Source organism: Mycteria americana, chromosome 14 (genome assembly GCF_035582795.1).
Source record: "Mycteria americana isolate JAX WOST 10 ecotype Jacksonville Zoo and Gardens chromosome 14, USCA_MyAme_1.0, whole genome shotgun sequence".
Lineage (NCBI taxonomy): Eukaryota > Metazoa > Chordata > Aves > Ciconiiformes > Ciconiidae > Mycteria > Mycteria americana.
In genome coordinates, this window is record NC_134378.1 from 18,182,328 (window position 1) to 18,195,749 (window position 13,422).

General features: G+C 46.2%; 1 protein-coding gene across 1 annotated transcript in view; it reads right to left on the reverse strand.

Moving 5' to 3' along the window:
• The window catches only part of CTNNBL1 (catenin beta like 1), a 56,111-nt gene that overhangs the window by 10,469 nt on the left and 32,220 nt on the right, over window positions 1-13,422 (reverse strand). The window contains exons 12-13 of the mRNA XM_075517213.1: window positions 3,801-3,898; window positions 2,603-2,683 (exon numbers count right to left, since the gene is read on the reverse strand). Of these exons, the coding sequence (XP_075373328.1) occupies window positions 2,603-2,683; window positions 3,801-3,898 (179 nt within the window). The remainder of the gene's footprint in view (window positions 1-2,602; window positions 2,684-3,800; window positions 3,899-13,422) is intronic.

Genomic DNA, 13,422 nt, shown 5'->3' on the forward strand with positions numbered 1-13,422 from the left:
AGGGAGTTAAAAGCCATAGGGTTTTGCACCATTTCCTATAGAAGGAATTAAAGAATTTGAGAGGGGGACAAGATATTTTCTAGGTTTCATGAACTAAAGACTCTGAGAAAAGTGCTAAGACAGGCATCAGGTGTTGGAGACGTGCTCACGTGGACTTTGCTCCTGGGTTTCACATGGCAATTAGGGGTAATCACTAAGTTATCACCTCTGATCACTTCTGAATAGATTCCACAGAAGCAAACAAGTGGGTAACACGGAGCAGAAGGGAAGCTCTCCCTCTGGACTTCATCCTGTTTCACTGTCCAGATTAAGGGGGCAGTTTCATTACAACCGATCTTCCTCAAAAACAACTGGCTTCAGAAATTCCTCCCCTCCCTTCCACCCTCAACTATTCCCACACCTTTACCACCACTGGCTGAAGAGCTGGACTATAAACCAGATCACTAAAATAAGCCAAGCTAAAAGAAAGAAAAAGGAAGAGCACCGCAAGAGTAGGAGCTTCTTATGCCAGCTGTACTGCTAAAGATAAAACATCAGGTATGACACACTCAGTCATTCCTCATATAATCAGGTTTTAACTTCTTGTAATGCCAGACTTACGCCAGGATACTCTGTCCATCAGACCTGAACCTCGCTCTCATCAGTATAGGCTGAACCTGTAAAATCTCATCAAGTATCTTTTTTCTTTGGGGCAGGGAGAAAGGTGAGGATCTGTATTCCAGATTTTTGGGGTACTACTGCAAGAGAAAGGTCAAAAGCCCTCAAGTGACATAGCACAGTTTCTAAAGGACCAAGCGTTCATACCATCTACTTCATGTGCCATTGATTCAATGATTGGCACATTGATTCATGTGGCAGTTGTGGCACAATGATTCATGTGCCACAACTAGAAATATTAAAGTGCTCCATAAATCCTGTCGCAGCCAGACAATGCTGTGGTTTGACGGACAGAATGATGGCTTTTGCCTGCTTCTGTGCGGGGAAACCACTTGAGCCACTTCCGATCTCAGCAGACCGTTTCCCACTGACCATTTGAGGACGCTACAAAACAAACAGCAATTCCAAGAGTGTTCCAAGCTAGGAATGACCCTTAACATCGTATTTCATACACGTTGTGGCCAATATATCGCACATACGAGATGTTTCTGCCAAATCTTATTATTAGCTCTAAAAGGAGTGAAGAATTGAGATCCATTTATTCTAGCCGTTCCAGCCTACAGAGCCCTGCAGTGGAACAAAGGCACAGTGGCCTTCTGGATACAGGAGGAAAACCGGAGACTCTTTGGTTTCTCTTCTCTTGTACATCAGTAAACACGAATGGGTTAATATTATTAATTAAAGAGCTTCTACACAAGCTCCTTCACACTCAAATTCCCTTCACTCCTGCTTTGTGCTGGCTGCTTGCTACAGGTGTTAACATTTGCAGACTGCTTCAGGATCTTTTTGGATAAAGGGCACATACACTAGCCCTGCATGTTGCATTTAAGGGCTCTGTATAGCAGCTGCCCATACACCACAAGACTTCAGCCAGAAAAATCCATTCCGTTTTTTGAGTTCTAAAACCCACACACCAACACTGAAATGTAAAGAATAAATAATTTCTTGCTCTCTTCCGAGGAGGATGAATGGAGCGCGGAGGGGTAGCAGGAAAGGGTAAAGGCTGTTTTTCTTCAGGCCACCGTTCATTTGTGAAGCTGCAGCTGTCCATATGGAGCCTGAATGCTGGCAGCAAAAGCAACTCCATTCATCACTCACCCCCGCGCCTTTTTGAGCAGCAGCAGTGCTGCTGAGCTCCGATGCCCTCAGAATGTTTGCCAGTGCCCAGAGAAGTGGCCTTGGCCGTGGGCAGACAGCTGTTTGTCGGAGCCTGGCAGGGGGCTGCAGCCCGTGGCATGCTGAGCTCGCCCGCGTGCGGGGACAGCGGCTGCAGTGATTACTCTCCGTCAGTGCTAATCAATCTCACACCCTCTTCAGTGCTGATACAGATAATCTTGTGGGAAGCCGGCCAAGCTCGCTAACAGCTCTGCAAGCTGCTTCCTGACTCCAACAGCTCGTTCTCTTTCAAAAAGTCTGTTCCAGCTTCAGTTCCAAGAAAGTACTGTGTGGTACCAAGGCTCATGTCATTCAAAACGATTCACTGCTGGTGTGCAGAGAGCACACCAGCCTTTGGCTGCAGCCTCATCTAACTAATCAAAATAGACGCTTTCTCGCAGCTGATCAGAACTCTAAAGACCAGGGTAGGAGGCCTCGCACATTATCATGTAATTGTCTCTCTGCATTTCAGTTACTCTCCACCTGCCAAACCAAGCAAGATTTCAGCCAAGTAAAAGTGAAGGTAAATTGAAGTACAGACTTAGGCCCCCCTAGTAAAATTCACTCCAAGAAAAGGACAGAAGCACTTGCTGTAGAGAAGTTCTCAGCCCAATTTATCTGAGGTTAACTGGAAACTGGAGAGCAGGACAACAGGAATTAAGAGGCAACAGCACAGGCATGAGGGCACAGCTCAGAAGAGTGACCTGGCTGAGCCAGAAGTTCTGTGCAGACAACAGGCCTGTGCAGAGGTATTGTAGACATGAGCTCACAAAACTTAAATAATACATACATGTTTCTCTCCATCAATCTTCTTATCAGCTGCCTGCATTGCATCCAGGTACTTAAAATACAGTTCCATCAGCCTATCAACCTGCAAGGGTAGAAGAGAGAGACCTAAGCAAGAAAAAAGAACAATGCAATCATCTTTAATCCTTCATGCTATGCTGTTTTCCTCCCAGCTGCAGTCTTCACAAAGTAACAGGCAATTCTGTCACTCACAGGAAGGAATACATTACCGAAGGACGGTACAAGTGTTGGTCGGATGAGCACACTGAGTCTGCAGGCATTTGAATGTAATCCCATAGCACAATATGGTCTCGTCAGCTCCAGCTAAAAGGCAGCGAACAGACACGTGTCCCTAGCTCGCTCGCTCTCCCGCGCTGTGGGTCTCCAGTTCTCCTGGCTTCTGCAACGGACCTTTCTGTCTACGCTGTATGCAGCCAAGCTTGCGTTAAACGTATCAGACATGTTACGGCTCTCCTGCTCTCCTCTGAACTATATTAGGCAACTGAAAGCCTTTCTAGTAATGGGAAATTTTCTCCAATTAGTAGAACAGGTTATGAAAGACACCTTTAAAACACACTAATGAGGACTACTACGGAACCAGTATTTCCCCAGTGGCAGAATTTACAAATCCCTTGGGAATTACTGGTTTGCAAAAGCTGCTGTTTCTGTTTCGCAGCTGTTTGATCTATCCACCACCATGTAAATATTTTGGAAAGCATTTCCCCGAGTAAACACCACTAAAGTGACACATTCTAGGGGAGGAATGGGGAACGTCAAATGTGTACTACAGCAATTCCTAAACTCTCTGCAAAAGAGCTTCACTAGAAAAGACTTCTACTCTTCCACACTGCCCTGGTCTCACAGAGCCAGCACAAGGTAACACCACACAGCACGTGCTACATGACCAGGCTTCAGCAGAGACACGCAACCCAGGACTAAGAATTGCTACTACCATGTGCAAGCACCAGAAGACAAGAGCACGTGTGACGTGGGAGGCCAAGCACTGAAGGCATTTCCAGTTCTCCAGTTCGTAGATAACAACATGAATGAGAGAACGACAGCCTGTGAGAGTACCGGTCTCTACAGGCAGGTACAGTATCGGCTATTCAGCACCTTAGCGAGTCTACACAGGCACCCTGCCGTTATCAAGTACCCTCCCAGCCTGGTATCCCAGAGACTGTAGACATGTATTCAGCACTCACCTTCTCACTGTCATTCTCTGTGAATTTATTCAGTAACCGTGTCCTCTGCTGCCCTCTCAGGTTTCGCAGAAGGGAGGCCAGGATGGAACAGACATGTTCTGGAGATACAAAATGAAAATTGCATGCTGAGATCAGGAACAGGAGCTTATTTTTCTCTGTAACATGCCATTAAATTTACTACTAGCACCCCCGCGTGTAGCCGTTGATAAGCGGAACCCCGGTTCCTTCCCATCACCGGTGAGCGGAGGCAGAGCGGTGGTGAGAGCAGCGAGCCGTGTTTGCAGGGAGCACAGACAGCTCCTCACCCACCACAGCCAGCTAGCGAGGTCTCCTCGCCAGCACCGATCCTGCTTCTCCTCAGTGACCTGAAAAAAGCACCTTACGTAAAGCACAAATTCCGCTCCAGTTTGCCTCCCCAGGCTGGCACGCCTGCCTGGCAGCACGCACTCTTTGGCACCCTCCGTCACAGCTAAAGGCACAGCACGCTGCCTCCTCCCCTGGGCGGAAAGGAATCCTGGCTGAAGCTGGCACCGTCAGCAAATGACCCTTAGGTTGCCGAACTGGGACCGGTTATTGAAACAGGAAAGCTTGAGATCAGAGTAACGGTTCCAGCGTGCAGCTCCTGTGGAGACTTAACTGGTATTAGCTAGAGGAAAGAATCCTCAAACAAACCACTTTTACTTACAGAAAATCCCACGGATTGAATACGAATGTGCCACAACAAACCAGAAACAACCAAATAAACGTGTTCTACAGTCTTCTCAGTTGCGCTCAGGGGTCATATTTTACAGCACAAACCTTGGAGCCAAGTAAAAAGTCAACGTTGCAAGCACACAAGAGGCAACATCTGCGTTCATGTCCAACCACGGCTTCACTCTGAAAGGTGACTGAACCAAGGGCCTCCGACCCCCAGCAATGCTGCTCTGCTGAGGAGCAGGACTGAGCTCTGAGGAGTTCCTTCTGCAGGAACACAGATGTCCCTGGGTGGGGGACCGCCAAAGGAGGTACCGAAGGGCCGCGTGGCATCGCTGCTTCCGTGCCTTGCACACCGCCCAGCAGCTCCTCCTGAGCACCAACGCGGTGCACGCCCTCGCCGCAGCCAGCCGCTGCAAGGCACCAGGTTCAAGCGGTGTTCAAAAGCACAGCGTTTCTGAACGGGGCCTTGAGCTCTTTGCTCCTCGAGGGCCAAAAAGCAACATCATCTTCTCCAAAAGCACACTTTTTCACATAGGGTGTCTTATGCTTCTTTAACCACTAATATTTGGCTGTACCAGACTTCAGTGACGCACAAAAGCAAGTGCTTCTCTGCGTCCTTGTTTCTTCAGAAGGATTCACCAGTTTTAGGCGCAATTTATATACAATACACATATAAAATCATACCGGCTTTGAAACATTTCGAGTCAAGCTCTCGTTACAACTCTCATGCTCTGGCTCTTTCTCGTTTTGCCCATGAACACTTTCCAGGGTGGAGGAACCGACTCACCCCTGGGAGCCAGCCTGAGGCGAGGGAAGGAGCCCAGGGAAGGCGTCCGCCTTCCTTTTCTTGGGAAAGGGAGGCAGAGCGGCCACGCACCGCAGTTCCGCACCCCCAGTACCATAGGAGATGCAGAGATGCAAATCATTTGCAAAATGTATGCCGACACAAGACGTGATGTTGGCAATAGCAAAGAGTATATGGTTTTAATATGGGGAAATAAAACCAAGCACAAAGGCGCAAAGCAAATGAGGGAGGCACGAGTTTCTCTCCCTTGCTAAATCATTTGGTATTGCTTCCTGCCTACAGGCCTGCATTAAGCACAGACCTTATGCTTTAGACATCTCAATGTATTCAAAACTGTAACTTCTCCAAGATGTCCTCACTTTAATCTTGCTGATTAAGACTGATGAAAAATAATGGCCATAAACATTTCCTCACCCACTGTGGTGGGGAGAGGAGAAGGGGTGTCAAGATTTGTTACTTTCAGAGAGGAAAATGCAACGCACGGAGGAAAGGGATCATCATCTTATAGCCGTCAAACCATTTTAACATGCATTTCCACAGCTCTGCCTAGCCCGGAGCCACGAGAAGCCTTCATCGATTGCACCAGCGTACAAAGGACAAGCGACACCCATGTGTTTGCAGGAGCTTCTGCATTACCTGCCAGCTTACACCTCCGCGGAAAGGCCAAGTCACACAGGCTGCTTGTCCAAGTTGTGCCTGCCCTCTCTGTAGCACAGATTATCTGCATACTACATAAGGGCAGCAAACAGAAGAGGCTGTACGCAGGCACGCACACACCCCATTTCATTAGCTACTTATAAATGTAGCTTCCTTAGAAACAGATTTCTGCCTGAGGTGGTGTCAATTTTTCATGTACCAAAGAGATTGGGAGAGCTGCTGGCAGGAGGAGCAGAGGAGATAACAGGTTTATCGGGTGGCCAGCACCGTGCGGCTGCTCTGTCATTTCGACAGGATAACGTGGGGGTGAAGGATGGCTCTGGGTATGTCAGTGCACGCTCTCGCTGCAGAGAAACAGTTACTCCACAAAAAGCGACACCAAATTAAGTGTCTACATTAAAAATATTGTAAAAAGCCTCCAAAGTCCTTGCGAGATCCCGTTTTCTTAAGGTGAAAAAAAAAAATACAACAAAAAGACGACTTTTTTTTTTTTTTTTAAAATACATCCCAACAGATGCTTTGCTGTTTCAGAAAGAAGCCAGCATGCTGTACTTCACACTATTTTTTCCCAAACCTTCTTTTTTTGGAAGCGTTTAGAAGTGTTGACACAGTACTTTAGTAGTAATATTCTCAGCAATGATATATCTTCATTGCTTTTTTTCAATACTCCTTTACTATGAAATGTATTTTAGCCATCATTTTTGCTTTGGTGCTCATATGCAGATATTTATCCATTTTATCAATAAAATCTTTAAAACTACTGAGAAGTCTAAAGAAGCTGACGCAGGTTTTTTAAGAATGAGGTTATTCTTTCAACATATCACTCCAGAAAACCCAGGAAATATTTAGTTGCCTGGTGAAAATGTTCAAAAAAAATATTTTACAGAAATATTTCTGAACTATCTAAATCTTTTTTTTTTATCAGCTTCCTGAAAAAATGCAGTAGTGTGTTTCATACTCCCCCCTAAAAAAGTCACAATTATGCCATAATGCAACTCCTGGCCCAATAAACACCAACACCATTGCAAGGACACCAGCCACAATCAGGACAAACCTTGGGGTACGAGAAGCGCTACGGGATTAGTGGCTGAATCCATTATTCAATGAATTAAAGCACTTACACAAGCAATCAGAAGTAAGAGGTGTTAGCCTGGGAGCGAAGGTTTCTGCGAACGTGGGGGTCTCACTATTTTCCCACAGACTGCACCTATATATATCTCTCTATATATATATAAAATCTCACATATGCAAAATTTTAGAAGTCCATAATCACAGTATTTGCTCTGGGTTGGATCTTCTTTGGAAAACGATTAGTAGCTGGTGCTATTCTGAGTCCTCAGAAAGCAAAACCTGCAGCTGCCCAGCTTTGATCTCAGCTGACAGACAGAGGCCACAAGCTGCACATCGCCCTCGGGCGACGCCTCGGGCCGCCTGCCTGCCTGCCTCTGAATGTTCTGGAAACTTCTAAATAATCGTGCCAACGCTCAGCCAAAGTCCACATGACCTGCACAAAACCAGTTATTTTCAAGGAGGGCGACAGACAAGGCCAGAGGCAGAAGTTGCTGCCTAGCCCCCATTTCTAAGCACAGCTGAATGTATTTCCTTTGAAAAGCAAACACCAAAACGAGCCATGCTCAGCACCACCAAAGGTTCCTTTATAGGAATAACGGTTATCAGCTGGCAGCTAGTATGCATCAAGCACAACTTTTTTATCATATAAACATCCCAAAATCTCACAAACTCATGGATATGGGAAGACAGAGGCTTCTTTCTTATTAGCAGATAACCCTGTTTTCTGCCCCATCGGCTGGTTCACCTGCGCGTGCCGCTGCTCTCCACGAGGCCAACGCCGCAGCGCAGCGTGCCAGCCCCGTGCCCGGTTCTGGGCAGGTCACATCGCATGTGCTCACCCAGCTGCACCAGGGTCCTGCTCAGACCAGCACCACCTCCAGCTCTCGGGAGCCTTTCCCTCTCCAGACAGGCACGAAGACTTCAGAACGCAAGCAGTGTTTAAAACACCCTAATTAGATCGATCTTGACTTCAGCTGCGGCGTGTTGGAATACAGATTAATCTATTCCATGGCTGGCACTGGCAGCTGCAACAGCAGGAGGTCCCGTCAAATCAAGCCGTAACATTACACTCCTCTGCCTTTATTATTCCCCCCCCTTTTCTTTTTTACATTTCATTATAACGGACATCTGCCTAGCAGGGGAGGAAGCTCAAGCCCGCTCCCCTGCAATACTGACGCAGATGAGGCAAGCCTCCTCCGGGAGGAAGGGGAAGGCATGGGCTTCTGGGCGCAGGGGGCAGCAGCCATTAGGTGGACGAGCAGGGTATTCTGGTGAACCCAGTAGAAGCCATTCAAGAGCCTTCTGACTTGTAAAGAACTCTTAAGATAAATTGTGGTTTCTAATTAGGAGCAGGAAAATACCAGAAAAAAGCCACCTCTTTCAGAAACTTCTACCCTTCCTACACACAAAACTCTGCAGCTTCACGTCTGTGTGCTGGGAAACCTGGACAAAGCCCCTGGCACATCCTAAGGACCAGCAGCTCCCCAGCGCCGGGAGGGAGGACGCTCGCACCGAGTGCCGAGGCCACGCTGCCAAAACACCCCGGGACCAGGCGTGCGTCCGACCCAGCCCAAATCCGCAGCAGAAGAGGAGTGCCGAGAGGTGACTCCTGGTTTCTCCTCCGCACGGCTTTCGGATGACGTGAAGCGCATTCAGCGGAGGCTTTGCAATGCAGCCTGTGAAGTCACGGGAGACTGACAGACTGACCGCTCCTGCACCCCACTAGCTTGAGTTCGTTACAGAATTACGGGTGGAACCAGGGACATGCTATTCCAATGCTGTAGCATCCAATAAGCTTACCTGTTTTCACATGCATCAATACTCTGCATTTTTAAAGAGTAACCCACTGAAATATCTCAAAATATTTTGCCAAGAAAAATTTATCTTAAAATACTGACAACAGTAAGAAATACTGATTTGAGTGATGGGTAAAGTAGGGCTTGGAAGTGTTGAAAAAGCTCCCCACAATGCCCCTGCTGAGCTGGAATCCAAGCATCATGCTGAATGTAAAACAAAATTCTTTCTATCAACTGAGAAAGTTTATTTTTGTGATGTTCTTGTAACAGAGAATGCTAACTTTAACCGAGGTAAATTTAACTCTGTACTCGGCACCATGGCTCATTCAAGTAACAGATTCCTGTCGTATGCTGGAGGGTTGATGGTAAAATAACAAATTGGCATAATAAAGTTCTGTTTCAACAGACTGATGCCTTCCCTAGGTATTCACTTCAGAAGACCACCACATGAAAAATATTTTCTGCTGGCTGGCAGAGGGTGTTCAGTTAATAAAGATACTCTTTATTGGGCCATTTTTCTGTTGCTGCCTTTTCACTTTTCCACGCCCAGGGAACTTAGTTCTGCAGCAGGTATTCATTCCAAGGGCTTTGCTGCCTTTCAGTGTATGTTACAAAGGAGTAAGAGCATATTTACTAAGAAATGGGTTTTGCTGCTGTTGTTTTTTAAAGGAAGTGTACAGCCGAGTATCTCCAAAAGAGGCTTCCTTATCGTTAGAGGGCGAACAGGCAAAAAACCACAGCGATAGGAATTCTCATTTGGAAATTGGCTGAACTAATTCTCAGGTTTTCAAATTAAGCATTCCTAAGTAAAACTGACAGCTAAGTCAAGAGAAGGCGTTTAAATGAAGATGAATTGGACAAACATCCTTTTATAGTTCATTAGACTCTCCAAGTGAGCAAAACTAGACTGCAAATAACTGTCCTGAGAAAGAGCAGGAGAATATACAGCCTATCAAGCAAGTTATGACTGCTTCACTACAGACTCTCTAATTCAGAAGAAATTTGTGTTTTCTCCATTTTTAGCTCACTGAGACCATTCAAGAATTTCAAGTTACCACCCCATGCTGTTTGACTGTTGCCACGCAAAGTCCAGTACCAAGAGACCTTGCACCCTTATGGACAACGAAGATAAGCTGACCCTCGGCTCGGCGGCAGAAGAGTTTTCAGAACACAGACATTCGTACAGCATCCCCTGCCTTTCAAAGTTCACAATACAGAAGCGTTATTTCAAAGCTTACCCTATATTTATGCCAAGAACCACCCAGAGCCAAATTCCCGTTCACTCCCTGCAACCACAGACACTAGACACTTGCCTCTCTGCCCTTCCAGCTCAGTTCCACTGAAGCCACGAGGCAGCCGGGCTCCTCTCAGGGTGCCCCGTCAGAATGCACGAACCCCCGTAACACGGCAGATCTTACCATTTTATATGTATAATGTAGTCCCCAGTCTCAGACTGACCAAGAGCACATTTTCTCCACAATTTGGCCTTTACCTTTCTACCAACACTCGCTATAGGTAGGCTATATTATACTACCATGTGTTACTTACCCTATGATAAGCCACAACAAAAGGCTACGGCCAAGCTACGCTGCGTCGTACCTTGTACGCGGTGCTCAGCCTCTGACTCGACACCCCTCTGGATGGCACTACCAGAGGGCTCGCAGTCCTTAACCAGGAAGACTGCAGGGAGCAGCCAATCACAAAAACAAACACTGAGCATCTAGTGGAATTAAATGCATTTCTGCAGTAACACTTGCCATTAATTCGGCACCTCCTACAACCTGCCTCACCCACCCTTCCATCCGCTCCACGCAACGCCAAGCGGCGTCGCAGGGGGACCCCCCTAATGCCATTCAACACACTCACAACAAAACCCTGTCCAAGACACTCGACTTCCTACGATGACGGGCTGTTTCTCTTTAAGGCTGGCCAGCCCGGCTGGATACTCACAAGTGTTCTGAGCCCACCAACATAGGAAACTTCTAAGCCATTTCTGTCTTCAACTGCAAAATATTCTGCTCTGAGTTGCTTCACTGCCTCAGAAAAAGGGAAATTGCTTCAAATGAGATTTTTGTCACAAACCTAATACCCTCAGAAGTATATCATGATCTGTACAAAGTCAGGCAAAATTCAAGTGTAGATAATGTGTAGTCAGTTAGATACCACCAGCCAAATCTTCAGGCTCAGATCATCCATAAAGATGGTTAAGAAATTTTCCTTTTCTTTTCTCCTAATTACATAGCATATATAAAGCATAAATATGTGCAGTTTGGATTTAAATTGTTCACAGGCTCCCTAGAGTAAAATAATTTTTAAACACTGACAGTGTTTAAAATGTAGCTAAGCAGCACTGGCACCTTTATGTTAGCTTTTAAAAAAAAAGAGAGAAATACATTACAGAAAAGTTATCTTTTATCAAATTTAATTTGGATTATAAATTTCTGTAATAAATAAAAGCTCATCAAGTCAGTCACATTGAGATTTTTTTTTTTCCACGAGGGTATTTATTGTTTTGTCACATTCAGAACACCGCCTTCAAGACAATAAAATAAACATTATTTTATAGACTACCTCTTATGTAAAAAGCAACACTACCATAAAACAAAGGCAAGGGGAGTATTTTCCTACCACCATCAGACACACACGAAAGATTTTGTGCTCTGAAGACGGAGCATCGGATGCCCAATGAGAAGAGCGGCTCTCACTACCTACGGCGAAAGCATCCTCGAGCCCCAGCTGCTGCCGGTACCCGCAGCCCGGCAGCACTTCTGCAGCTGCAGACAAAGGGACGCCAGGACAGGCGGAGGAGGGAGAGTCTCGGTGGACAAGCGCTTCTGGCAGAGCTGTTTGGTACCTCACCCAGTGCTGAGGCGTGTTAACAGGGCTGTCCTTTAAGCAGTTGTAATTAGGCTCCAGGGTTAATAGCCCATTAAGAATTTAGTATTTTGCAGCATAACCACGAGTGTCTGTCCCAACGCAGTCTCAATAGCATTACAGTGAACGCGTTCACAGCGCAGTTCCTTAGAACTGCTTTTTAATAAATACTGATGCCTCTGCTACAAAGCCATTCTAGTTAATCCTGTAAAGGAATATGTTCCTCCATTTGACATAGACATGAACACTCTCCTAGCAGAAGAGGATCATTCTAATTAATTTTTAATATTTTTTTTTTTAAACAGTTTGAACACAGGATAAAGTTTTTACAAGAAAAGATGACAAGAGAAGAGTGGATACTAGCATTCTTTTTGATAAATAAACAAAGAGATGTGCAGGAAGAAGCATGTTCCTAGGATCAACACAGCACAGAGGGCACCCATTCTCAATCACGCCAGACCTGCACTGTTTCCTTTAAAACCAGCAGGCACCAAGGAGTCTTTGCAGTATTCCTGTTCAGGCAGTGGCTCTCAGGAGCTGACCATCAGCCAGCAGTGCCCCCGAGCACAGAGTGACTGCTGTATTGCTGGTGCAACATTTGGCAAAGTAAAACCATATACTACGCTGCTTATACACGTGTCAGGACAATGGCTGTGACAGGCTCCAGGGGAACCCTGTTAAACATCTCAATTAACTCCCATCGTTAGAAATTCAGTAACTCACCTGCCCAGTGATGCAAAACAAAGGAAATTGGACTTACTACCACAGCATTTTAGGCAGAGTTTATTTTAATAAAACTGATTTCTGGACTCATCTTAATGTCCTCCATTTCTTCTGAATATTAATGAGATGGAGGTCTGTTACGAAGACTGTTTGCATGGATCACTCCATTTTCTTGAGGGCAGATTTGCCTTTTTTTTTTTTTTCTCCTATCACAGAAATAGTTATGAACTGACCCTGTTAGGGGTTTCCAGACTGCTACCTAATCCTCACAGTAGCCAAGATTGCACACAGATGTCATCTGCAGTCTCAAGACGAAGCAGATGAGACAGAGATTAAGTCACTTTCCCAAACTGAAAAATTAAGTCAGTGACACGAGCCACAGACCCAGATGTCTGTACTCAAAAGCTCGTATTCTAGCTTGAGCTTTCTCTCAGTAAGAAGAATTAAACAACCTTATTTTCATACTGCAAATGAAGGTTTCAAAACATCCCCTAAATCCATCATCTGAGCGCAACTGCACTCCCTGCAATTTTATTACATAAACCCCAGAACACATGACAGCATTTCTTCCTCACCATTATCTATCAAGACAGGCAACACAATACAAGACAGATAAGGCAGCCAGAATTGGCAGCCTGTGTGTGAATCATTCCTAGCGCTGGTGCTGGGCTGCAGGTAAGCACCTTCTCTCCACCTGTGCTAGGAAAGCAGCCGCTGCCACGCGTGCACACGCAGCCCGCGGCACTGCCAATTCCTGCTTCGACCCACCATCCCGCCTCAGCCCCGCCGCCTCCGGGGCGCAGAGCCCACCGCTGCAGCTATCGCAGCCTACGCGTGCCTCGCCGAGCCGCTACCTTCGTTAACAGAGTGTTATCATCTTTTAATGTTGGTGCTCTAGAACAAATGCAGTTGCCAGGTCACCGCTGGCTGTTTTCAAGAAGAAAACAGCCGCTTGCTGAATTTGCCCCTCCTCTTCCTCACCACCTTGTCCTCAGGAAGG